This window comes from Solea solea, chromosome 19 (assembly GCF_958295425.1).
Source record: "Solea solea chromosome 19, fSolSol10.1, whole genome shotgun sequence".
Classification (NCBI taxonomy): domain Eukaryota; kingdom Metazoa; phylum Chordata; class Actinopteri; order Pleuronectiformes; family Soleidae; genus Solea; species Solea solea.
The window spans coordinates 8,218,355-8,245,431 of record NC_081152.1 but is presented as its reverse complement, the minus strand read 5'-3'; the positions used below and the strand labels follow the sequence as shown (position 1 = coordinate 8,245,431).

At 37.2% G+C, this 27,077-nt stretch overlaps 2 protein-coding genes and 2 non-coding genes across 4 annotated transcripts; all 4 read left to right on the top strand.

Annotated features, from left to right (window-relative positions):
• The first annotated feature begins 1,676 nt into the window (after positions 1-1,676).
• rpl37 (ribosomal protein L37) lies at positions 1,677-5,136 on the top strand. Its single transcript, XM_058616456.1, has 4 exons — positions 1,677-1,836; positions 2,776-2,911; positions 3,167-3,251; positions 5,026-5,136. The coding sequence occupies exons 1-4, from the start codon at positions 1,834-1,836 to the stop codon at positions 5,093-5,095; spliced, it is 294 nt and encodes a 97-aa protein (XP_058472439.1). The 5' UTR covers positions 1,677-1,833; the 3' UTR covers positions 5,096-5,136.
• Positions 2,625-2,705, top strand: LOC131446822 (small nucleolar RNA SNORD72). Its single transcript, XR_009233973.1, has one exon. It is a non-coding gene; the product is annotated as a small nucleolar RNA SNORD72 (small nucleolar RNA).
• LOC131446821 (small nucleolar RNA SNORD72) lies at positions 3,654-3,730 on the top strand. Its single transcript, XR_009233972.1, has one exon. It is a non-coding gene; the product is annotated as a small nucleolar RNA SNORD72 (small nucleolar RNA).
• Positions 5,137-8,456: 3,320 nt separating the features above from the next.
• Positions 8,457-22,362, top strand: pdcl (phosducin-like). The gene is made up of 15 exons (XM_058618042.1): positions 8,457-8,686; positions 8,787-8,891; positions 10,833-10,949; positions 12,064-12,204; positions 12,306-12,449; positions 13,334-13,515; positions 14,407-14,490; positions 14,769-15,015; positions 15,293-15,579; positions 15,853-16,000; positions 16,559-16,913; positions 19,788-19,807; positions 19,987-20,169; positions 20,334-20,515; positions 20,857-22,362. Exons 1-15 carry the CDS (start codon positions 8,680-8,682, stop codon positions 21,418-21,420), a joined length of 2,766 nt encoding a protein of 921 aa, XP_058474025.1. The 5' UTR covers positions 8,457-8,679; the 3' UTR covers positions 21,421-22,362.
• Positions 22,363-27,077: the final 4,715 nt, after the last annotated feature.

Genomic DNA, 27,077 nt, shown 5'->3' with positions numbered 1-27,077 from the left:
GTATAAGCGAACCAAACAGCTGCTTGGGGCCCCAGTAGTGTGTGGAGAAGATATCTTTAGCTATATTTAGATATGTAAATAGCGTTTATATTATATTAAGTTATATGGTGTTATTTCATCTGAAAAACCAAATCATTAAACTGGTTGACTTGTTTAATTGGAGTTCAGTATCACCACATTTAGTGCTTCACTTTGAATACGAAAGTGTAAATTAACACGAGGATACACTTGTGATTTTACTGCCCTTTAAGGTAAAAAATAAAAACAAGAGTGACACTGGTTTTGTGTGAGTAACACAACGATCATTTATGTAATTTGTACTGTTACATTTGCATCAATAATAGTCCAGCACTGGCTAATCCAAGATCAAATCAAATTCAGCTGAGGGCCTTATAAAGGCTTGGGCCATCACTGAGCTCACCTCTAAAGATTCTTCAAGTCTCTTTCCATGTCTGAAGCTTTTGGGACAAAATGTCACCTGGTAAATCATAAAGTGTATTGTCTGGGAGCAACAGCTGCTGTGCCGCCAGACACTTTTTAGGATTTGTTAGTCTCTTTCTTAAACATCTCGTTTACTTGGATCTTGTAACGTCAGATATGGTCACTGATATTTGAATTCCTGTAAAAATCTCTTCTGCATATTAACCTATTTTTTTGTGCCATGTAGTTTGTAGAGCAGGCTGAGAAAACTAGTCCATCCATGTCTCTCTCAGCTTATGACTGTAGGGCTGAATTCATTCTCAGGCCAAATGCAATATGAAGCTCTTCCAGCATGTTGGGTCTTTCCTCCGGCGCCACCCCTCCTGGTTGGATAAACACAGATTATCTCTCTAAGGACAACAGACTTCAGTAACTCCTTATGACAGAAAGGAGCAATAATTATAGTCCAAGCACCTGATTCCAGCTCATCCTGCTCCTAAAGGTGATACTAGGCAACACGCCAAGAAGGCTCATCAGTGCTTTGTGTCTACAGTGTAAATCTTTCTGTCATCACTTGGAATTTAGATCTGTGGCTGGATTAATCACCAAGAACGTAATAGCATATATAGGCACTTACTGTAAGGGAGGAGCTAGATTTTCTGCCTGTCAAGTAATATAAATCCCCAAGACGCCAACTCAGCCATGGCAACATTATGTTTAGGCAAGAAGCCAAGAATTATACTGCATATTAATCAACAGATACATTCAAAAATTTGAAGCATTGATCAACACGGGCTGTACCTGCCTTCAGTTAATTATCAGTCGTTTGGGGATTATCACATCACAGGGTTCACAACCGTTCGGTAAACTAAGGACTTGTTCCACATTTAAAAGATAAAAATAAGTCTTCTATATTGATGAAGGAACAAAAAAGGAGATTGCAAAATATAATAAAATTATTATAAAGTTGACATATCATATCACACTATTTTACACTGAAAATGTAATTATACTACTTTAGATGGCCTGACAACTTGCCAGGGCTTTACTCTCAGCTTTAAATTGCTCCACTGCACTCTGGGCTGCAGTTCTAATCAGGCCTGTAAAAACACTTTTGCTGGACTGTATACATGCCATTATTTTACTGTTAAAATGCTGTATAGTGCTTATGTGGTGCTTGCATTTATCATTTTGAAAAGATAAGACACTCACGGAAATAGAACAGTACTGACAATGCAGTGAATAATGGTTACAGACAGGCGTGGGTGGAATTATTAGTGATCAACGGTCTTCTTGTAGTGGCATAAAGGTGGGGGGCACATTTCTGAGTTACACCGGAAGTGGCTCTCGGATGTAATTTGAGGGAGAACCCGCTCCTCTTCCGCCCTCTTTTCCCTCAGCCACCGGGCGAAAATGGTGAGATGCAATGCCGTTGCACAGAAATCTTCAAACATCTTGTTCAATATGCCGTTTATTTTACACACTACGATGGTTGTTCGTTGTCGAATAAACACTAGTATCGTTCGGTATAAGTATTGTGTTAGATGAAGGTTAATTTTGACAAGAAAACTATGTTCCCGTCCGCCATGTATTTGTTACTGTTAGCATTAAATTTAGTGTTCACATTCGGATTAACTCACCTGCGAGACAACCGGTTATCGTTAATCTCACCCAGCAGTATTAAGGGTGAGCATGCAGTTGATCGAGCATGGGTTATTCGCGTTATTTTTTTCCAAATGTTAAGTTGCCTGAGAAGTGGCTAGTTAGCTTATCTGTAACGGCTAGCATTATTTGCTAGTTTGTTCGTGTGGTGTCTTTAGGTGATCTTGCACATTGGCTGTAATCATGTTAATCCCGATAATATATTTCTATATTTATAACTAATTGGTTAGATGCTGTGATTGTCATCTTAAAACGTATATAATATATTAAAACACGCCATGACGGTATGAATGGACATTAAGGAAGAGCTGATAAGGAAAGACATGCATGAAAAGAATACCCATTCTACTGTTCTCACGCTAGCATCACACTCGGCACGTAACTATTAAATCTGGATAAGTAGCCTGCACTATGGTGTATATGTGAACATAATTTATAGAAGTAGCCAACGTAATGACCATCTAAACATCAGCATTAAGTAGTAGTGTTATTTGAAAGTGAACCAACAGTTGTGTCCCTTGTGTCACTGCTGCCTGTCATAAGTCTTGTCAGTGATGACTTTAAACACAAATGTCTGAACAAATGATTTACTATGATTCATTTTTTCTAAACTGAGACAAGACTATCCAAAAGTTGAAAATATTCTCTGGTTTTTGGTAATTGTTCTTGAGCTGTGGTGTCTTAATCTTTCAGACCAAGGGGACATCATCTTTCGGTAAGCGCCGGAACAAGACGCACACCTTGTGTCGTCGTTGCGGTTCCAAGGCCTATCATCTGCAGAAGTCCAGCTGTGGCAAGTGTGGCTACCCCCAGAAGCGCAAGAGAAAGTGTAAGTCACTCAGCACGTTTTGAATTAACACCTGTTTGTTGGTCAAGGGTAGGCAATTGTGCTAGAAGGTTTTTGATTTGTTTTTGCTGAATATCGAATAACTTTAGAAATCATGTCCTCATGTACTTCACTGTTTGCAGTGTCACAAGTTACAGTTCAGCCAATCATGCAACAAGACATTTCACATTATTATTCAGCTCTGTCTTCTATGTGTGTGGTTAGCCTGCAGTGATGAATAATGCTGTTTGTTCACAGACAACTGGAGCGCCAAGGCAAAGAGGAGGAACACCACTGGAACTGGCCGTCTGAGGCACCTGAAGGTCGTCCAACGCAGATTCAGGTATGATCTTGCATGGAAATGTAAACTGGTGTTACTGGACTCTTCACTGACATGTGAAACACAAGCATGTGCAGTAAATGGTCTATTGTAGTGTGGTCTGTCCACACTGGATGCTCCTTGACTCCACTTTAATTATTTTGTAATGTTGGTTGAATGAACAGGCAGGTCAGTGTGATTGTTTCATATTAACTAATCCATCATGAGTTTGGCTTTTAGGAATATAGACCCGCAATAGGAATCTGTTGTGCTGCATTTCAGTTTCTAGACTTTTCTGGGCTAAACATAAAATGATAAAATAATGAAGATGTTAGAGAAATTGTTGGAATGGTTTTCAAGTAAAGTTTGGGGATTTTGTTGCCAATCTGTCTGCGTTCCTGTTAAAACAGGCATAACAGTCAATACTGCTTACCAATGATGGTGAAAAAAAATGTCTGAACAAATGAATACAAATGATATCAATATTTTCTCTGAGGTAAGCTTCCTGACACAAGATTGGCGGCATTGAACCACACACTGGAGTATCCGGATTATTCTCTACTCAGTTTGTCTAATTTATTAGTCTAGTGATTATTAGAGCCCAAATGCTGAAGTGCCAGGGCTAAAATGGCGCCTGACACGACATGTAAGGAACCTATTGTTTTTCCTTCAGATTATTATTATTATTATTATTATTCTGTGGCTTTGTGGTCATTTTTTAGGGGTTGACATGCATATAAACCCTGGAACCCTCACATGTTATATTTATCTATGGGACAGTTTCATTTAACAAGGCTTTTGTGACGCTCCTATTGAAGTAAAACTGTCTGGTGAACCCACTTCCCCACAGATGATATGCTCTCAAAAATATCATTTCACTGTTTTACATCCAAGTTCAAGTTTGCCAGTGAACATCAGGAATGCCTTGAAGAGTTGGTCTGTGACATTAGGATAGTAAAAGAAAGGAGGCATTAGTGTAACATTATGGATCCCAACTGTATAAATGTCAAAGATTAGATTTGTGTTGCTGTAATGCCTCAGACTTTGTTAAAATGGTGACTTGACACTAAAGACCCGCACAGCAACTGAAGTTGTGTTTTGAGAGTTCCCTTTTCCAGCTGGAAGTCGCCCCATCAAAGTTTATTTACCTTAATTATGCTTGTTGGCAACACATTGTGGTTTTTGCCTTATTGTCTTTAGGCCTTTGTTAAAAGTGTGTGTGTGAAAAAACTGTTTCAGTTAAACATGCACTCAGTAATGCCACAGCAACGTCAAGTTCAGTTTGGGTAGTTGTTTAAACATGTTCAGCGACGGCTGTAATTATTGGAATAAGAGTTTTTTTTCTCTACCTGTGCCAGTTCCCAACAACCTAATATTGGTGGCGGTGACTGAGTCACTGTTAACCTGATGTGACACATAAAAAAAAAATTATATATATATATATATATATATATATATATATATATATATATATATATATATATATATATATATATATATATATTTAGATAATATCTCATTCCAAATGCCAACTCTAACTTGCCTGTATAAACAAAACAACTGAAGTGCAGTCGATGCCAGGATACCACAAACCTGATGTTTATCCATCTGTCCAAACATGGAGGAATACATTTCAGTAATTATCATCAGACCTGAGCCGCTGCAGTGACCTTAGCTGTTCGACAGCAAATCTAGTAATCAAGGGTTTTAATTACTAATACTGTAACTTTGATTTTTTTCGAGAGAGAGAACTAATTATATCTGTCAATCTAATATTTTTTTTTCTAATTTTTCCCAGGAATGGTTTCCGGGAAGGTACCACCCCCAAACCCAGACGTGCTGCAGTGGCCGCCTCCAGCTCATCCTAAAAGACACATTTTTGGTTAAATAAATGTGATGTTCAACAACAGCATTTGTCTTTTCTCTTTATCTTTTTGTCTTACTTTATTTGGTGATGGTTGTCAAATACAGAGGTCTTGATTGGTGTCATCAACAGATTAAAATATAGATTCTATTCACTGTTAATTTGTGGCAATCTATATGACCGTTTAAAATTACAATGTGAAATAAAGGTTGCTTTAAGAAACATGAGCCTTTGTGCTGATATTGGTTTCTCTAGTCTATCACCAGAAGTCCGAACTGAAAGGCAAACTATAGTTACCAAAAGATAAACTTGTACTTGGTCTTTTTCATATCTACATTTTTGGTCATAACTGGTCAAATGTTTTCTTATCTATACTGTCCAGAATTTGTCATTTGGCAAGCCCCTCGGTATTGAAGCAGGAGATAAGTTAGTCATGGATGATATCACAGTGAATTTATGGATGAGATTGGCATCACCACTCAGCTCACGTGTAGAAACGGAAAGTCACAGATACTGATGTGAACTTTCTCACTTACTGTATGTCGCATGATACACATCTGATCTAGGACCACGTACTAAAATGACACAAATCCTATTTGAAAATTACAAATGATTGGATTGGATTTTTGTTTTCACACAACGGTGGAAAAAAGAATGAGTCACTAATGGAGGGGGACTCAGATCTGAGTCACCTCAATCCTGGTGATGTGAACTAAGCATCTTCAGTGCCATAAACTGCCAGAATGAAACTAAGCAAGTTCAAGAGCAATTCTGAAGTGACGTCAGAAAAAAATGTTTATGCACGTTCACTAAATGTTACATTCTAACCACCTGTGACCACATAACAGCATTTGCATCAAAGTGTGTTTGACATTTCACATGCAGACACTCTTACAGGGCTTCAGGTGACATGTTAACTCTTGAGTTTCAAGCAGCGCCTCTGGAATACAAGTGCAGCAAAAAGACATCAATCACAATCTGCAGCTTAAATGGCAAAAGCGGCAGTTTCCAAACATGTTAAACAACCAGATGAGTCCAAATATTTATCAAGGGAACAAACAATGCTGAGAAGTTTGGTTTACAAATGAGTCAAAGGTTTAAATTTTTATGGCTGCAGCTGGGAAACCTTGAGGAGGACACCAATGTGAGGAAAACCAGCAGTGAAGGGTGGGTGTAAATGTTTGGCTGTGGGAAACAGTTTAACATCACACTCTGTAGATTTACTTCACTTCAAAAATGAAGCTGGAACTGGGCAAAAAGAGATTTTCCCTGCACCAGTTTACACTGAGCAGATAATTATGTCCTCCTTCAATCTGAAGTGCTAAGAGTATTACATTTCTCTTGACATGGTTTAATCAGATTGAACATCTCCAGCCTCACACAACACGGGAGGAGTATGAGTTTCTGTCACAGATAAGCAGTTTCCCAACATTCCTCCTGGTCCTGCCGCAGGGTTTCTCTCTCACTATTTCTCTGCCAAGATGCTCTTGGTGTCTGTGAAAGATGTGAATGTGAAACTGCACACTGTTCTGTGTCTGAGCCAGTTTTACAGCTTTGCTGTTTATTTTCTGTATACTGTTGATGTGGATAAACCACTATAAATCAAGATGTGTGTTTTCTAAATAGAATTTTTATTATTAGGGTTCGAGCAAGAAGGTTGCAAGAACCCTCTTGAAATTGGAAGGATCATTATTATTATTATTATTATTATTATACATATATTTTTGGTCTCCAGCACTGGCTGTCTTAAAAGGAAAATAATAATAAAAGCAAGAATGTCCTACACTATACACACTATTTATATGTTGGATCTGTGAAAGTTGCATACATAACATTCCAATTAGTTGAATTTCAAGTAATTTGATGCCAACTCAAGAATGACACATTGTACTTCTCACCAATATCAGTATCAATATCTGACCTAAGGCATTGTACTTTCTTTCTCTCTTTTTTTTTACACATGTGATCAATAAAAAGTGCTTTTTTCCCTTCTGCTAGTATGAAATCACTGGAAATGACAAGTACAGTACAAATAGACGAGTCGATTCACTTATAAACTGCATTTACAGTAAATCCTTCCCACTCTTGGCAACACGTTGCTAAATTTAAAAGGCTTTGAAAACACTTTGATGGCTCTTACACTTGTAATAGAGGCTCATCCCTATGCTGCAACTCTGTGTTTGCGCAATGTGAGTTTGGTGGACAGACAGAAAACCTGAGGGAAATGTGTGACTAAGCCTCCTTGTTTCAATCCCATCAGATTCAGATTCATTACAGATCAGCTTTCATGCTTCACATTCATTTCCTTCAATGTTTTGCATCTGAGTTTCCCGTAAATGCTGTCACTCATTAAATTGGCACGCATGAACACAGTTCGTTCAGAAGGTCCCAATGAGGGCTTCCATGTTCTCCTCGTCTGGGTTTTCTTCATGTCCAAAACATGCAGAAGTTAAGTGGACACTCTGGCTACCTCTCCAGGGTTTGACCCCGCCTCTTGTCCTATGTCAGTTGGCTCCAGTGGGGCCTAACAACCCCCATGTGAAGGATATGACAATGAACGAATGTATGTATTCACTACATAACATACATGGGCGCTGGGAGTTGATTTCCTCCGTTACATTCACACAGTACAGACAGACACTCTCCACTCTGGCCATGTGACCTGCTGCACCAGTGCTGTGTTTTCCTACTCTGTAAACGTGTGTGTTTCTGCCCAAGTAAACATGAGACTGGCCAAAGAAACTAACAGAAAAGCCTGCAATGGTTTTCAGAGTCTGGATAGAATCATGTGTTAGAATTAAACAGTGGTGAAGGGGATGCAGAGATGTACTGAATAACAATGTGGTTCTGGACTAGGCATGGAATGATACCACTTTTTTGTGTCCGATACTGATACCGATATTTGTGCGACACCATTTATGAACTATGAAGCTGTTAACAACACATTTGTGCTGAGTCATTTCTAAGACACAATTCTCCATATGTGTAAAAAATATTGTTCTCCCAAAAAGAAGAAATAAACAGCCCAAACATGACTCAGCTTTTGCTGATTTTTATTCCCTTTTTACAGTCTGTGCATAGTGAAGCATGTGATATATTGTGATATATAGGAGTTTTGTATTGTATATGTACATTTTTATTTAGTATTTGGTGTGTTAATGTTCCCAATGTAAAGCTTAGAGGACAAATTGGAACAATAAAATGTGTCTTCGTCCTTCTCTAAGATCTAAGTCTCCTGTTGTTTGCAGGCTCTATTTTAACATAAAGCCTGGAGAAATCCAACAGAGAATTCAGCATGTGCGCCAGCAGGAGGCGACAAAGAGCCAAAGCTTGTCTGAAGTCACCACTCCACAGTTTTCCTTCAAGTGCAGAATGCAGGTGAAGGAAGGCGCAGTGCGAAGGAGCAGGAGCACTGAACAGGCAGGAGTTTCACTGGTGGCGTGCTGGTTCCTCTGACACTGTCCAGCTGTGAACACCTGGATCTCCTCCCTACATCTGTGGACCAACCTGAATCCCCTGCATAGGCTGGATTATTGCACTTTCCTCCAGTTATTTTGAGTTGGGAATGAAATTCTTCTGGCTGCTGTAATGAGATGTAAGTATGAGTGTCTGCTGCTGCATTGTGCTAAATCTGTTCAACACCTTAACACTTTAACTCACTGGAATCTTTTCTTCTTTTTTTTTTTTTACTGAAGCCTCTGTCACAGGATCCGTGTGTGCTCTTCTCCTCCTCCTCCTGCTGCTGCTGTGGGAGCCTGCATGCTTGGGTGATGAGGTTACCTCCAGCAAAGGTACTGTAGGTAAGAGGTCAGTGCACCTGGACCTTCTGTTGTGCCTGCATTATGTTCTACCTCATTCTGAAGTCTGGTCATTGTTGTGCCTTCGCAGCTGCGAGGAAACCCCATGTTTAGTTTGAATCCGTGTACTTGCACACCATAACTTTCAGTATCCCTTTATTTTATTCAGATCTTTCTTCTGAATATACAAGATTAAGTTGCCACCATGCTACTACACATTCCTGTCACTAGAAACAGGCTGTGGCAGGTTCTGCTGCTGGTACAATAACATGACTTCCTGAGCAAGAGTGGGCACTCAAAAAAAAAAAGGATGAAAGTTTACACCTTATTACTCTCTAAACAGACTGTAATGATGGGATTATGTAGTATTATATCATCAAGCGAAAGACAAAAAATGCAGCATTTGATATTTTTCAGATAAGACTTTAAATTTTCTGTGCATATTAACAGTGGAGAACAGACTTTTCCTGCTTAACTTGTGTAGCCAGACCTCCAAAACCCCCCAATACCCCCTAAGCCATGTAGTGTTCCTCCCGACAGTCAGACTAAGACCTCACACATACTCGTAAACAAAGAGTTTCATCACCTCTTTTGTTCATCCGGTTTCTCCTTTTATGTATATCAGGTCATCTGATTTCTCAATGTTACATTGTTCTAGCCGAGGCTCGTCCTCGGAGGATTTGTGTCCCAGGTTTTTGGGGCAAACTGAATCATGGTAGATAAACTTAATCCATCGACAGAGAGGAAACAGTGATTCACCTTATGTCATCGGTTGTACAATGGGAGTATCTGTGAAACGTTTGCACTTAATCTGACCTGCTGAATCATGTCAAGTCATGTTTATTCATATAGCATACTAACAACAACAGGAGTTGGAGTGAAGCAATTTACAAAAAAGGGTTAGACGAAGATCAGAGAGTAGTATTTTAGTGTGTTACTGTCAGAAAAGACTTAGAGAGCAATGTTTACTTTGGTTAAAACTGAGCAGAGCTTTCTCTGTCACAGAGCTTTTCAACAGCAGAACTTTCCTTTAACCAGTATTGTTTATCGTTTCCCATGAGTTCACATAGCATGCATATCCGTACCACTCCGATATATTCAATAATATTATGAACTTTCACTTATCTGTGCATAAATCTAAAGATGAAGGAATGTGTGATAGCAACAGTCTTATCTGCTGCTTTCAGAACAGTTTACAGATGGCTTAAAAAAACAGGGCTGAGATTGTTTTACCTGTTTTCAGTTCAAATAAACATTCCTCAAGACGTTTTAAAGGACCACTGTGTAAGATTTATAAGCATCTATTGGACAGAGCAGGGTGAAAATGGCAAAATATGTTATCATGATAAAAACTACTCCAACCAGTAAACTTTGATCATTTCTGCGAGGAAATTTCAGATAATGTACGACCGATCTATGCTCCCAAATTTAGCTTAAATGTGTTTTTTTTTAATCTGAGGCAAGAACATTTAATTGCAATAATGTGTTGTGTATGCACCGTGCATTGATAATTTGCAATATTTATATTGAAGAAAATGATATCACAATATATATTGTTATGTCTAATCTAGGGCTGAAATTGCTGGTTGCAACCAGGTTCACATGTTTTGCTTCACACACCTTTTCCAAATATGAAAAACATCTGAGGCATTAAGGTGAAAAAAAAGCACAAACACAGTAAAATCCCCTCCCTACACAGTGTTTGATTTGTCCGTCCTAGGTTACATAGAGGAAGACCTGCTGTGTGTAAAGTTAAGGGCTCGTTGTAAGGCAGTAAAAACACAAGCCTTTAATTGTTGGATATGTCGTGATAATTGCTGATATCAACTGATTTGAAAATGTTCATCATGATAACCTTCTCGGTCACATTGTTGTGATATTGTAACGATCATGTTTGATCTCTTTTTCTTTTTGATTCTTACAATTTCTCCTCGTTTTCCACAGTGAACCCATGCTGTTACTTGCCCTGTCAGCACTGGAGCGTGTGCGTACAGTATGGCCAGGACAAGTACGAGTGTGACTGCACTCGGACTGGCTACTACGGAGAAAACTGCACCATCCGTGAGTCCACTCATCCTCATGAGTCCAACTTTTAAAGGAATTTGAAATATCTTGTTATTCCTCCAGGTGCCCGGGTGATGAAAAACTTTCATTTGGTTGTAGTGCAAACAGGAAATAGCGTAGCATAGCCAGGCTCACAGGGTTAAAGCTGCTTGTCAGGACACAAATATTTGGAGAAATTGTTAAGAGGAGACCAGCTGGATCGGAACTGCTTGTGTCGAGGCAATTAAAAAAAAAAAAAATTCTGTCGCTTCACTTCTCCTCAACAAGGCAGCCTCACACACTAGTTAATCAGATGTGATTTGGCTGCCAGTTATGCAGTTACGTCATATTCACTGGGCGTATAGTAATAATAATAATAACAAATGATTTGATTGTAGACTAGAGGGAAGGAAGAGAGGAAAATAGACTGGGTGATAATAGCCGGTGGTGGATTAAATTGTTTTTGTTTGTACCACATTGATCTTTTTGCATAAATGAACGCAACTTGCAACTGAGTGTGCTTTACATAAAGACATTACATTTTGGAAACATTAAAATGTACAATTTGATCAAAAGCCAATTAACATAAATAACACAGAGTAATAAACAGAAAACAAAATGTTTGACTAAAATGGAGCATAAAATATGATCCAGTTCCACTGGTAGTTTGTTCCACTTGTGCGCAGCGTAACAACTTTAATGCTGCTTCACCATATTTGGTTTGAACTCTGGGCTCAATATAAATCAATGATTATTTCAATGCAGTTTTTCCTACAGCAGAATGCAGCCTCTGATTTTCTGTGTTATTAAATGAATACAAATTGCTGCAGAAGCAACTTCTGCGGAAGAAATGAATACACAGTTTAAAATAAAAGATGTAAGACACACATTTAAATTGAAATTGAAAGTTCATAAGACTAGATTTTGACAAGAAGTGGACCAAGTGTAATTACTAAAACGAAAATGTATTACAATCTATTGTTCTGTAATGCATTTCTGTCTGGGGTTTTTGCTCTTGGGACAGCTGCCCCCCCCCTGTTTTATTACCTTCAGTCAATCAGTGAAAAATACAAAGTGTAAATGATTTCCAGTAACAAAACTCTTTTTCATACCATGTGTCCTTTCACCACAGCGGAGATTTGGACCCGAGTGCGTCAGTTCTTGAAGCCCAATCCAGATGTAGCGCATTATATTCTGACCCATTTCACCTGGCTGTGGGACATCATCAATAACACTTTCCTACGTGATGTTCTCATGCGGATGGTGCTTATAGGTCAGCCATTTACATTTTAGAAATTCATTCAGGATTGTAAAGAGATTCAATTTATGTGGTAACCTGTTTTTTTTTGTTTTGTTTTGTTCTTTCTATGACAGTCAGGTCCAACTTAATACCCAGTCCTCCAACCTTCAACTCTAAGTACAGCTACCTCAGCTGGGAATCCTACTACAACCTGAGCTACTACACTCGGCTCCTGCCTCCAGTACCCGACGACTGCCCAACACCTCTGGGAGTTAAAGGTTAGATGCTCGGTTATATTAAATGAAGTCAGTCAATATCTCTGTATCATGATGGAATGACTTTACTCTGCTGCACCACACAGCATACAGACACGCTGGTGAAAATATAGTGAACAAAGTGACAAATGGTCGTGACATCTCCAAGAAGAATCTGGCTCCAGTTTTTGAATTCTTGAGATTCATGATTTGACGAGTGCCACGTTGAGGTTTCACACACTGGAAGTGCAGAGGTGTTACCTGTAACCAGGATACCAGCTGTCAATCACATTGGTATCCACTCATATTTACAGTTCTTTTTTTTCTGTCGATGGGAACATCATTTACGAACTAGGAAACAAAATCATACGCTATTGAAAGAAAAACAGCATATAAGAAATTTATAATATAAGTTTAATTTTACTGAAGAAATACTGAGCAGAGGTCATTTCACTTCTACATTTGATATTACTGATACTGTCACTGTCACTACGGTGGCCCTGGTGTGCCAAATATTACAACATTTAAAAAACACAAGAATATTACAGAAAAGCCACAACATTAAGAAAGTGCAAAAACTAGCAAAACACAACACATTAGCACATGTTTTTGTGCTTTCCTAATGTTTTGTTTTCTTGATGTTGTAGTGTTTGGCACTTCCGGGCCACCGTAGTGAAAGGCAGCATCAGTAATATCAAATACATAGTGAAATGTCCTCTGCCCATTATTTCTTCAATTTCTAAAATGAAACCTCTCGCCACAGTGACATCCATGCAGACAATTGACCTTGACCGGTTGAGAAGTGGAGGGTGACGTGTTTTCACAGACACACGCTGTCAGTATTATGACTAGAGGTGTGGTGTATCTATGCCATGTGCTATCTGTGACACTCTGGTGTTTCCTTTAAGGCAAGGCTGGGCTACCTGACCCTGAGCTGCTGGTTGAGAAGCTGCTGAAGAGAAGGACATTCCGACCCGACCCCCAGGGCACCAACCTCATGTTCGCATTCTTCGCCCAGCACTTCACCCACCAATTCTTTAAGACCTACAATCGCATGGGCCTGGGCTTCACTAAGGCACTAGCACATGGGGTTAGTAAAAGTCTTTTCTTCTTTATATATATATTTTCTACAAAGTGCTTTCTAAGGACAAGTAAACAAGATAAGAAATAATTAGCATAAATAAAACCATAACTTAATACTGTTAATTAGATAAAATAAAAATAGTAAAATACATAAAATAGTTTACCTGACTAAGGGGAGGCATGAAATGTATAGACATTCTCAGAGGGCTGAGAATGGATCCCTGAGGAACACCATAAAAAAACTAATCTGCACAGGAACACAAATCTGTTTATGCTGATGAAACAGTCAAAGGCATATTAGCAAAGGTTAAATGAGAACATTGATGCCACCCTGGTGTTTGTGTTTTTTCTCCAGAGCAAATCCAATTAAAGTGGCTGCTTGTGGAACTGTTATATTTAGCATACGGACGTGAAAGTGACCTAAATCTATCATTGTATTCTTGCAGACATATAAAGTATGTGATGGAAGCAAAACGAATGCACTTTCTCACGCCAACGTGATCATTTTGAAAAATGTTTGTAGTTGCTGGGCTATTGCATTAGTAATTGTTCAACAGAACATTAAAAAGTAGCTTTGGAAGGTTGTGAAAGGGCTGTTGAAAATCAATCAGATGAAATGACTGAGAGTGGGTTCTACCTATGTTAAAAGCCAAGTGAAAAATTTTATTAGATTGTCAAGAAAGAACTGACTCAGACTATATTAGTGAGATGTTGGAGTTAGGATTGCTTTTATAAAATTGCATTTTTAAATGTGGTCGGCAGGTGTTACGGAGACCTTTGCTTGGTTTTCTTTGTATTTATGCCTTTATGTGAAATTTGAATGAATGAAATATAAGTATGTTATTGAATTAATTTCATCTCATTCTCTGATTTGATTTGTCCCCTGTGACACGTACAGGTGGATGCAGGACACGTGTATGGTGACAATCTGGAACGTCAACTCAAGCTCAGGCTTCACAAAGATGGAAAACTCAAATATCAGGTGATTTACACAGCATAGACTTTTTTCAACATGTTGATCCAGGAACAAAAAATCCCTCTTTCACTTGTAATGGTATTATCATTAGTTTTAGTTTCCATTAAAAGAGCATCGTGAATGTTTAAATCCAATAAAACAGCAACAAGGAGCAACATGTGCCAAATATACTACATGACATGTTTCAGAGATATGATATCAGATAAGAAAGTGTTACGAAAGACAAAGTTTTGCAGAGAGTTCTGCGTAATTACTAACAACTGCCACCACTTCGCTTCCTTCAGTTAATCGATGGTGAAGTGTACCCTCCTACTGTGATCGATGCACCTGTAAGGATGAGCTACCCGCCCGGGGTCCCACCTGAGCATCAGATGGCTATTGGTCAGGAAGTGTATGGACTTCTCCCTGGTCTGGGGATGTACGCCACGCTGTGGCTGAGAGAACATAATAGAGTCTGCGACATCCTGAAAGCAGAGCATCCAACCTGGGATGACGAGCAGCTTTTCCAGACCGCACGCTTCATCATCATTGGTGAGCTGGGCGCTCTTTTAAATGATTAGTTCGACTTTGTTTTGGAAGCAGCTGTTTTAGACTGAAACACTGTATAGTTGTTACGAATATGCAAATGGTGCCAAGCTGATGCAGGAGCAAGTTTATTTATTCTGGCCTTCTATGTGTATTGTTAATTGTTGTGCTCTACAGAATGATGAATAACTTTTAAGGTTCACTGCTTTCATCTTCATTTAAAATTTAAAAATGTGTTGTTTTTGCAAAAGTGAAAATTGCTTTCTCTGCATGTTTCTCTCAGGTGAGACAATAAAGATTGTGATAGAGGAGTACGTGCAGCATCTCAGTGGATACCAGCTGCAGCTGAAGTTTGATCCCACCCTGCTGTTTAACACTAACTTCCAGTACGGGAACCGGATCGCTCTGGAGTTCAGCCAGCTCTACCACTGGCACCCACTGATGCCTGACAGCTTCTTTATAAATGGAGATGAACTGTTGTACCCACAGTTCCTCTTCAACTCATCTGTCCTCACCCACTACGGCGTGGAAAAGATGGTGGATGCTTTCTCTCGGCAAGTCGCTGGCCAGGTAATAAACCACTGACAGTAACTTGTAACTTCCTATTTCAGTGGATTTGTATCACTTGTATATTTATCTGAGATTGGTGGTAATTGAGATGCTGGAAACAATATCCTGTAAAGATTGCACATGAAAGGACAATACAACTGGCATTTTAATTTGTTTTTGCACATGTTTTTTTTACACATATTTAACACATTTAACACATAAATGAACAATGTACATTTTTATATCAGTTACATCAGTTTTATATCATTCATTCTCAAACCTTTTTTCCTACAGGTCGGCGGGGGCCATAACATCAATGCTGTGGTGACCAGAGTGGCTGTGGGAGCCATAAAGGAGTCCCGCCAGCTCCGCATACAGCCGTTCAATGAGTACAGAAAGCGTTTCAACCTCACACCGTACACTTCCTTCAGACAATTCACTGGTAAGAAAAGCTTTTCTGTGAGCAGACTCTACAAGTCCACGAGAGCAGCTGATAAATAGTGTTGGAATTAGTGGCTTCAGCTGACGTGCTGGTCATGTTTTTAAGAGTATTGCTATGGAAATATTTTCTATTGATATTCATTCCAAGAATGTACTGTATGTCAGCTGCTCTCGCATCATACAGTATTGTCAGGTTGTAGTCCTGTTTAAGAAGATCCAACATTCTGACTTAACACTATGTTTTGTAGTGCAACAGCGCCATGGCTATTTTACACAATATAAAAAACAATGATATGAAGTTTCAGAATAATCCATATCCAATCAAATGGGGAAAAGCAGCATTTATTCTGATATATAAAGGCTGCCATAGTTCCCTTAGGTGCTTGGGGAAAGGAGAGTACCATTAGATGTCACTAATTTTGACACATTCAATTGTGCAGTAAAACAAAAAGGTCAACCTGGCTGACCAATGTACAACAGCCTATAAATGAATACTTGGTAAGCTGCATTGTAAGTGTTTGGATTAATGGTGCAATATTCATGATTACCTTTTTTGCAGATGACGAGGAGATAGCCAGTGTGCTTGAAGAACTCTATGAAGATATTGACAGTCTTGAGTTTTATCCCGGCTTGTTGCTGGAGAAAACGCGACCTAACGCCATATTTGGAGAGAGCATGGTGGAGATGGGTGCCCCCTTCTCTCTGAAAGGTCTTCTGGGAAACCCGATATGTTCTCCACAATACTGGAAGCCCAGCACCTTTGGAGGCAAAGTTGGTTTTGACATTGTGAACTCTGCCACACTTAAGAAGCTGGTCTGTCAGAACACCAGGACATGTCCTTATGTGGCATTTAGCATACCAAGAGAGGAGCAATCACAGAGTGAGAAAAGTGATAGTGAAATTAGGACTGAGGAGCTATGACCCTCTCCAGACACCAGAAGGTTTACAGTTTAATAGCAAATATGTAAATTAAAGAGGCTGCTGCCACACGTGTTCACAGTGTCCACTGATAAATCCATGTACTGCCTGTAGGTTTATTTTATAATGTTGTATTGTAATGTATAATTGTTTTTTTTGCAATTCAATCTAAAGATTAGAATAAAACTGTGGAGATAAAATTGGGTGTTGTCCATTTGCTTTAACTGTAAGAGGTATAAGTATGTTGTTTTCAGTGTGGAACAGTGTTTCTTTTGGCTTGACACCAAATACTAATAGCAACAGAGGAGAGGCTTGATCAACAGCATGGATGAAAAACACACAAAACTGAAGCGTTTCCTCATAGCTTAGAGGTGCTCAAAATTTTTAGACCACGTACACACAGCTCAGAGTATCATTAATGTATGTTTAGGCTTAGAAGTAACACCACTATTGCCAACGTTAAAATATAGTGTTGTAAATAGGTCGAGCAAAGTCAGCTACGGACTTTTCACAGGAGGCAGATTTATTTCCAATAAGATAATTTGCTCTCTCATCACTCCACAGTTTGAGAACCATGTGCTTAGAACATTTAGGTTTAGATCAACCAGCCAGCAAAAACAAATCCAGTACAATCTGTCTTCTCTCGAGATTTGTTTTATCCAAAATTATGAATGAATGAATTAATCCACATAATTTATATTAGTCCCTGAGTAAATTATTACTTAAAAGAATTGCGTTTATATTTGTAGAAGTACAGTTCATATGATAACAATTTAATAATAATAAAATAAAACAAGGATACAAGTATTATGTATTTCATCATAACATCGCCATCTAGTTTTGAATTTTGGAACTGCAACTTAACACTTCCGCCATCTTCTAATCCATGAGCTTCATGAGAGTCAGATCCACTTTAGTGGCGCAGGTTCCCAGGTCACAATTAAAGGGACAATGGAAATGAATGATCATGTGAATGATCGAATGATCAAATTAATGACGAATGATCATCATATATAACATAATAAAATTGTACAATTGTGCGTGTTCAGACTGCTGTTACATTATTATGTTATGCGTTGTGTTATGTTATGTTATGTTATGTTATGTTATATTATATTATATTATATTATATTATATTATATTATATTATATGGCCCTGCGATGGACTGGCGAACTGTCCAGGGTGTACCCCGCCTATCGCCCGATGGAGCTGAGATTGGCACAGCACACCCCGCGACCCTCTGGTGGAGGATAAAGCGGTAGATGATGACTGACTGATGACTGACTATATTATATTATATTATATTATATTATACAAACATTTGTCATTTCTGTACACACAATATGTCATTTAAAACATGTCACTTCCTGCTGCGTAACCGGGATAGACATTTTCATGTTGCCTTCATGCGGCCTCAGTGACGTTCTTTTTGCATTTAAGCAAAGGAAAAAAAAAAATCAAAAGTCAAGTGAACGCTTACAGTATATGTATAATATGCGAAAACAGCACAAATGTTAATCACTTATTAGCTCATAGCTACGTGGCGTCCAGGAACATAAATAATGCCTCCATCACATGATGTGCGTAATCTCCTCTCTCCCTGCACTGATGCTTCATATTACGACACTTGCGTGGACATTGAAGGCAGCACAGTCCAGAATAGTGGTTTGCGGCAGCTAAAGCTAAAGCGCTACCAGATCAACCAGGCTGAACAGTGGGATTCAGTGACGTTTCAGTTGCGGTGTTTGGCCATTAAATCGAGGTAAGTTAAAATAAAAACCTGACACTTGTGCCACTTCTGTTGCTTATTGTTGGTGTCTTGTGTAGACACAACGTTGTGATCCGTTTACTGTTAGCTTATGTTTAACGTAAGGTAGCTCACCAGGCTAAAGCTAATTTAGCTCACTTCCACAAACACAGGAGTCAGCTGGTTCTTTCTGTGTCCTACTTAACAAGCAGGCTAACATTATGGTCTTTGTCTCCTTTCTTGTAGAATGTATGTATATGAATAAATAACAGTGATATTTTACCAATGATTACTAGCTGACTTAGCTATTCATACCGGTTAGAAGGCCTTCACTCCTCGATAGTATTTTATTTTCCTCCTTAAATCAAAATTTAAGTTGACATTTTTTGACATGGTAACCAGCGGGTTATATTTCCTAAATCAATGCACATTGCATACTAAATTAAATGGGACGGCGATGCATTAAAAGTTTTTTAAAAAGAAACATGTATTTAGTATTTATGTAGTTTAGCCTTTTCAAAATATCACAATTCTCTGTATAATTTAAAATAGTCTTTAAAAAGACTTGTAGTTGTTTTTGTAACCAACCCCTAATTCCTATGTATCCTGGCAGCCAAGTTAGACAAAAGAGTTGAACACACAACTGTGACATCATATTGTTTTCAGTAACGCTGTCAAAGTGAGAAGGATTTTGAGATGGCATCTGTCTCCTTTGTCGCCATCTGTGCAAACGGGCTGGATTACACACAGCTCAGAGTACCATTAATGTATGTAAAGGCTTAAGAATTACTACATGACATACTTATGTGAAGTATAAGTGTCCTATTTTGAAAATATGCTCTTTCTGTCAGACCTGTAGCAGCTTGAATATCTGTGAGGTGGATTATCATGCTTCATTGAAACGATTAACAGTGAAATTAGTGTGTTAAAAGGGCAGATGTTATTTTTTTTGAGACAGAGACATTTTTAAGGTTGTTGTTATTGAGGCAAGTGGAGGTTGTGTCTTGCTGCTGGCTGCAACTACTTTGGGGCTGTAACTATTGATTGTTTGAGTTATTAATGATTCAAGTAGAAATGTCCATCTTAACTTTCTAGTACCCAAATCTCTTGTTTGTGTGCTAGGTGCACGTCCTTGTATTCAAGTAGTTAATATTTTGTTGGTATTTTATGTTGGCAATGTTGTTTTCAACATGTTGATGATCAGAAATAACCATGAAGTTGCCACCTAAAATAAAAACATTCAGCTTAGCTGCATCTGGATGAAGTTGTTCTGGACGGATATGGGTCTTAAATGCCTTAGTAACTTTCTCAGTCAGGTGAGCTGTTGTCATGACGACTCTGGACGACAAGATTCTGGGAGAGAAGCTGCAGTATTACTACAGCAGCAGTGAGGATGAAGGCAGCGACGATGAGGATGGGGATGGGGATAACAAGACCATCCGGGACACCAGCGTCGCTGAGCCAGAGATTGACTACAGTGCTGATGGAAGTGCTGTGAACACAGGTAGCTTTCACATCTCCTCACCCAATAAGTGAAGTGATTATTTTCCATTAGTGACAACTTTCAGGTTTACATTTACTAAACAGTGTTGGGCAACATTGTTATAGACCTCATATTTATTTAGAGCATAGGTTGTATTTACTGTGATGCTGGATGTTTCTTTTCAGGACCAAAGGGTGTGATCAATGACTGGAGAAAATATAAGCAGCTGGAGGTGGAGCAGAAACAAGAGCAGAAGAGGGAGATGGAGCGACTGATCAAGAAGCTGTCAATGACCTGTCGCTCTGACCTGGACTTGGAAAAGGACAAAGAGAAACAAAAAGAGCTGCAGGAGAAAATTAAAGGCAAAGTAGGTTTGCGACAAAATACACACACATAAAAAAAAAGATGCAAATGTTTTTTGCAAATTAGAGATGCATTTTTATTATTAAAGGAAAGTTTTGCCATTGTGGTAAACAAAACTCGGTACCTTGAAAAAGTCTCTGCTTATTCCCCAACAATAGTGGGGGACATCAATTTGGTACTATTGTTCCAAGCCTGGCTGGCTATTTTGTCCTTTACAAATCTGCCAAGTTGAGCTAACTAGCTGCTGGTTGTAGATCAATATATACTGTATAAGATAGTAGTTTTAGTCTTCTTCTTGACAGAAAAATCTTGACAGAATGTTTAACTATTTCTGGAACTCTACAGATGACAATGCAGGAGTACAACATGCTTCAGGAAGAGGAGGACGACGAAGACTTCCTCCGGCATTACCGCATGCAGCGCATTGAAGAGATGCGGCGCCAGCTCTGCCGCGGTAAGCGCTTTGAGCAGGTCTACGAGCTCAGCAGCGGTGAGGAATTCCTGGAGGCTTTAGACAAGGAGGATAAAAGCACACTGGTCATGATCCACATCTACGAGCCAGATGTCGCGGGCTGTGAGTCCATGAGTGGCTGCCTGCTGTGTCTGGCTCAGGAATACCCTCTGGTCAAATTCTGCAGCGTACGCAGCTCGGCCATCAGCACCAGTTCTCTGTTCAGAGACAGTGCTCTTCCTGCGCTGCTTGTTTACAAAGGAGGAGACCTGATCGGCAACTTTGTGCGGCTGACAGATCAGCTGGGGGAAGATTTCTTTGCCGTGGATCTGGAGGCCCTGCTGCAGGAGTATGGCCTGCTACCTGACAAGTCCCCGGTCGCCCCGAAGACGGTTCGTAATGGAGCTATCATACAGAACAATGTGAGCGATGATGACTCCGACCTTGATATAGACTAGAGCAATGATATCTAACACATTGTATGCTTGAGAAATGTGTACTGCCACAATCTGCATGGACAATATACCATTCATATACATTTATGTGGACCATATGTAGTGATAAAGGACTGAGCCAGGATTGTAATTTTTACTTCGCACACAGCAGTGTACAAGGCAACACACAAGGAGAACCAAAATGTAAATGCACACAAAACAGACGATATGGTCCAGTGGGCGTTCATCATACCATGGTAAACATAAATCATATTTAGAGTAAAAATATCTTCTTTTTTTCCCCCAGCAACCTATTGTTGAGCACATACTTAGAATTTATGTATAGGTAAAAGTTTTGTTTGATTTGTGACTGTCCGCTATTTATTTGTTGTGTTAAAGGACCAGTGAGTGTATAAGTTTTAGTAGCATCCAGTTATGAAATTGAATACATATTGCAAAATTATTTACTTTAATAGAACAGGTTCAGTTCAGTGGATGTTTTGCATCAGATTTACAAAATGTTTGTTGTTTTCTGTCCATAAAGAAAGTTAAAACTACACTGAACTTGTTTCTTCAACTTTGACATTGGAGCAAAATCAGTCTTTACCTGGGCTGACATTTTATCCCAATGATTATTGATATGATTGATGTGTGATTTTTATAATCATATTTTCATCCACATTGCCACATTTCCTTTTCAAACATGAAGGAGAACTGTTTGTTGTTAGTTCCAGGTGACTTTGCACAAACATGTACATCATTACAAATGCATTCCATATTTGTACACACTGGTCCTTTTTAAAACACATTTTCCCTATTTTTGTTTCATGTACATCCTCTTCGTATCATGTGTCACTATAGAATAGAAAAACATTCTGCCCTCACTAACTTATAGTTACATTTATAACTTTTATATGTGCTGTACCATTTAAAATAGCAAGAAGAATAAACAGTAAATTATTTGGACTCTGTGGTTGTTTTATTTATTAATCCCAAGTAAAAACATGTTCTCTCAGCACAAACAAAAAAAGTTGATCATTTGTTGCTGTCAGTCACATTTACCTGAGGTAAAATTCAGCAAATGGTTTTAAAACACTAAACAGCCTGTGTCACTATTGCATTTATAGATAATTTAAAATGAGTAATGGTATTTAACCTCTTATTTACCCAGCGTAAGGAGGCATTTTGACTCTGGTGTTATGATGTAATAATCTATATCATTCATGTTACTGATTTATCATAATTAATTAGGGCTGCAGCAATGAGTCAGTAATTGATTACTGGATGAATCACCAACAAGCTCTTATTTTTTTTTTTCTTCATAATTTTTTTTTTTGCTTTGATTTATTTTCTTTTAGTCACTTTTGTTAACGTGCTGGATTTTTGAATTCAATCTTATAGTACAAAATCTGAGTTTCTTAAGTAATTCACCTCCATTATCAATAGTAACATCTTGGGGAAAAAAATGCTGTTGGTACAAAGGATATAATTATATGATACAAGAATTTAAACTCATACATTTGAATTCTCAGAAGTGATCTATCGAATAGATTGTGGAAAAGCCAACTCATCCAGTCCTCTGTGAGGGTTCAGACTTAATCTGTGTAACATCATTACTTCACCCTTTAAAAGTCATACTTTAGTATGTCATCCAAAATGTGACAAAAATGTCATAGTTTAGAATGTCGTCCAAAATGTGGCAAAAAAGTCATATGTTAGTATGTCGTCCAAATTGTGACAAAAAAAGTCATAGGTTAGTATGTCATCCAAAATTTGACAAAAAGTCATACTTTAGTATGTCGTCCAAAATTTGACAAAAAAGTCATGCTTTAGTATGTCGTCTGAAATTTGACAAAAAAAGTCATAGGTTAGTATGTGATCCAAAATTTGACAAAAAAGTCATACTTTAGGATGTCGTCCAAAATTTGACAAAAAAAGTCATAGGTTAGTATGTTGTCTACAATTTGACAAAAAAGTCATGCTTTGGTATGTCGTCCAAAATTTGACAAAAAAGTCATAGGTTAGTATGTCGTCCGAAATTTGACAAAAAAAGTCATAGGTTAGTATGTGATCCAAAATTTGACAAAAAAGTCATACTTAAGGATGTCGTCCAAAATTTGACAAAAAGTCATAGGTTAGTATGTTGTCTACAATTTGACAAAAAAGTCATAGGTTAGTATGTGATCCAAAATTTGACAAAAAAGTCATACTTTAGTATGTCGTCCAAAATTTGACAAAAGAAGTCATAGGTTAGTATGTTGTCTAAAATTTGACAAAAAAGTCATGCTTTAGTATGTCGTCCAAAATTTGACAAAAAAGTCATAGGTTAGTATGTCGTCCGAAATTTGACAAAAAAAGTCATAGGTTAGTATGTGATCCAAAATTTGACAAAAAAGTCATACTTTAGGATGTCGTCCAAAATTTGACAAATAGTCATAGGTTAGTATGTTGTCTAAAATTTGACAAAAAAAGTCATAGGTTAGTATGTTGTCTAAAATTTGACAAAAAAGTCATGCTTTAGTATGTCGTCCGAAATTTGACAAAAAAGTCATAGGTTAGTATGTTGTCTACAATTTGACAAAAAAGTCATAGGTTAGTATGTGATCCGAAATTTGACAAAAAAGTCATACTTTAGTATGTCGACCAAAATTTGACAAAAGAAGTCATAGGTTAGTATGTCGTCCGAAATTTGACAAAAAAAGTCATAGGTTAATATGTCGTTCAAAATTTGACAAAAAAAAAGTCATAGGTTAGTATGTCGTTCAAAATTTGACCAAAAAGTCATAGGTTAGTATGTTGTCTACAATTTGACAAAAAATTCATACTTTAGTATGTCGTTCAAAATTTGACAAAAAAGTCATAGGTTTGTATGTTGTCTACAATTTGACAAAAAATTCATACTTTAGTATGTCGTTCAAAATTTGACAAAAAAGTCATACTTTAGTATGTCGTCCAAAATTTGACAAAAAAGTCATAGGTTAGTATGTCGTCCGAAATTTGACAAAAAAAGTCATAGGTTAGTATGTGATCCAAAATTTGACAAAAAAGTCATACTTTAGGATGTCGTCCAAAATTTGACAAATAGTCATAGGTTAGTATGTTGTCTAAAATTTGACAAAAAAAGTCATAGGTTAGTATGTTGTCTAAAATTTGACAAAAAAGTCATGCTTTAGTATGTCGTCCGAAATTTGACAAAAAAGTCATAGGTTAGTATGTTGTCTACAATTTGACAAAAAAGTCATAGGTTAGTATGTGATCCAAAATTTGACAAAAAAGTCATACTTTAGGATGTCGTCCAAAATTTGACAAAAGAAGTCATAGGTTAGTATGTTGTCTAAAATTTGACAAAAAAGTCATGCTTTAGTATGTCGTCCGAAATTTGACAAAAAAGTCATAGGTTAGTTTGTTGTCTACAATTTGACAAAAAAGTCATAGGTTAGTATGTAATCTAAAATTTGACAAAAAAGTCATACTTTAGTATGTCGTTCAAAATTTGACAAAAAAGTAATAGGTCAGTATGTCATCCAAAATTTGACAAAAAAGTCATACTTTAGTATGTCGTCTAAAATTTGAGAAAAAAAGTCATAGGTTAATATGTTGTCCAAAATTTGACAAAAAAGTTATAGGTTAGTATGTCGTCCAAAATGTGAGAAAAAAGTCATACTTTAGTATTTCGTTCAAAATTTGACAAAAAAAGTCATAGGTTAGTATGTCGTCCGAAATTTGACAAAGAAGTCATAGGTTCATATGTCGTCCAAAATTTGACAAGAAAGTCATATTTTAGTATGTCGTCCAAAATTTTACAAAAAGGTCATACTTTAGTATGTCGTCCGAAATTTGACAAAAAAGTCATGCTTTGGTATGTCGTCCGAAATTTGACAAAAAAGTCATAGTTTGGTATGTCGTCCAAAATTTGACAAAAAAGTCATACTTTAGTATGTCGTCTAAAATTTGACCAAAAAGTCATACTTTAGTATGTCGTCTAAAATTTGACAAAAAAGTCATACTTTAGTATGTCGTCTAAAATTTGACCAAAAAGTCATACTTTAGTATGTCGTCTAAAATTTGACAAAAAAGTCATACTTTAGTATGTCGTCCAAAATTTGACAAAAAAGTCATAGGTTAGAATGTTGTCTAAAATTTGACAAAAAAAGTCATAGGTTAGTATGTAATCTAAAATTTGACAAAAAAGTCGTATGTCGTTCAAAATTTGACAAAAAAGTAATAGGTCAGTATGTCATCCAAAATTTGACAAAAAAGTAATAGGTAAATATGTTGTCCAAAATTTGACAAAAAAGTTATAGGTTAGTATGTCGTCCAAAATGTGAGAAAAAAGTCATACTTTAGTATGTCATTCAAAATTTGACAAAAAAGTCAAAGTTTAGTATGTCTAAAATTTGACAAAAAAGTCATACTTTAGTATGTCGTCTAAAATTTGACAAAAAAGTCATACTTTAGTATGTCGTCCAAAATTTGACAAAAAAGTCATAGGTTAGTATGTTGTCTAAAATTTGACAAAAAAGTCATAGGTTAGTATGTAATCTAAAATTTGACAAAAAAGTCATACTTTAGTATGTCGTCCGAAATTTGACAAAAAAGTCATGCTTTGGTATGTCGCCCGAAATTTGACAAAAAAGTCATAGTTTAGTATGTCGTCCAAAATTTGACAAAAAAGTCATAGGTTAGTATGTAATCTAAAATTTGAAAAAAAAGTCATACTTTAGTATGTCGTCTAAAATTTGACAAAAAAAGTCATAGGTTAATATGTTGTCCAAAATTTGACAAAAAAGGTATAGGTTAGTATGTCATCCAAAATTTGACAAAAAAGTCATACTTTAGTATGTCGTCTAAAATTTGACAAAAAAAGTCATAGGTTAATATGTTGTCCAAAATTTGACAAAAAAGTCATAGGTTAGTATGTTGTCTACAATTTGACAAAAAATTCATACTTAAGTATGTCGTTCAAAATTTGACAAAAAAGTCATAGGTTAGTATATTGTCTACAATTTGACAAAAAATTCATACTTTAGTATGTCGTTCAAAATTTGACAAAAAAGTCATACTTTAGTACGTCGTCCAAAATTTGAGAAAAAAGTCATAGGTTAGTATGTTATCTAAAATTTGAGAAAAAAGTCATAGGTTAGTATGTAATCTAAAATTTGACAAAAAAGTCGTACTTTAGTATGTCGTTCAAAATTTGACAAAAAAGTCATACTTTAGTATGTCGTCCGAAATTTGACAAAGAAGTCATAGGTTCATATGTCGTCCAAATTTGACAAAAAAGTCATACTTTAGTATGTCGTCCGAAATTTGACAAAAAGTCATGCTTTGGTAAGTCGTCCAAAATTTGACAAAAAAGTCATGCTTTGGTATGTCGTCCGAAATTTGACAAAAAAGTCATGCTTTGGTAAGTCGTCCAAAATTTGACAAAAAAAGTCATGCTTTGGTATGTCGTCCAAAATTTGACAAAAAAGTCATAGGTTAGTATGTTGTCTAAAATTTGACAAAAAAGTCATAGGTTAGTATGTAATCTAAAATTTGACAAAAAAGTCATACTTTAGTATGTCGTTCAAAATTTGACAAAAAAGTAATAGGTTAGTATGTCATCCAAAATTTGACAAAAAAGTCATACTTTAGTATGTCGTCTAAAATTTGACAAAAAAAAGTCATAGGTTAATATG

Excerpts from the sequence above, each read along its gene's own strand:
- rpl37 (XM_058616456.1), top strand. Across the intron at positions 2,912-3,166 it reads CCAGAAGCGCAAGAGAAAGT|ACAACTGGAGCGCCAAGGCA; the intron begins GTAAGTCACTCA and ends GTTTGTTCACAG. Across the intron at positions 3,252-5,025 it reads GTCGTCCAACGCAGATTCAG|GAATGGTTTCCGGGAAGGTA; the intron begins GTATGATCTTGC and ends AATTTTTCCCAG.
- pdcl (XM_058618042.1), top strand. Across the intron at positions 10,950-12,063 it reads CGGAGAAAACTGCACCATCC|CGGAGATTTGGACCCGAGTG; the intron begins GTGAGTCCACTC and ends CTTTCACCACAG. Across the intron at positions 14,491-14,768 it reads ATGGAAAACTCAAATATCAG|TTAATCGATGGTGAAGTGTA; the intron begins GTGATTTACACA and ends CGCTTCCTTCAG.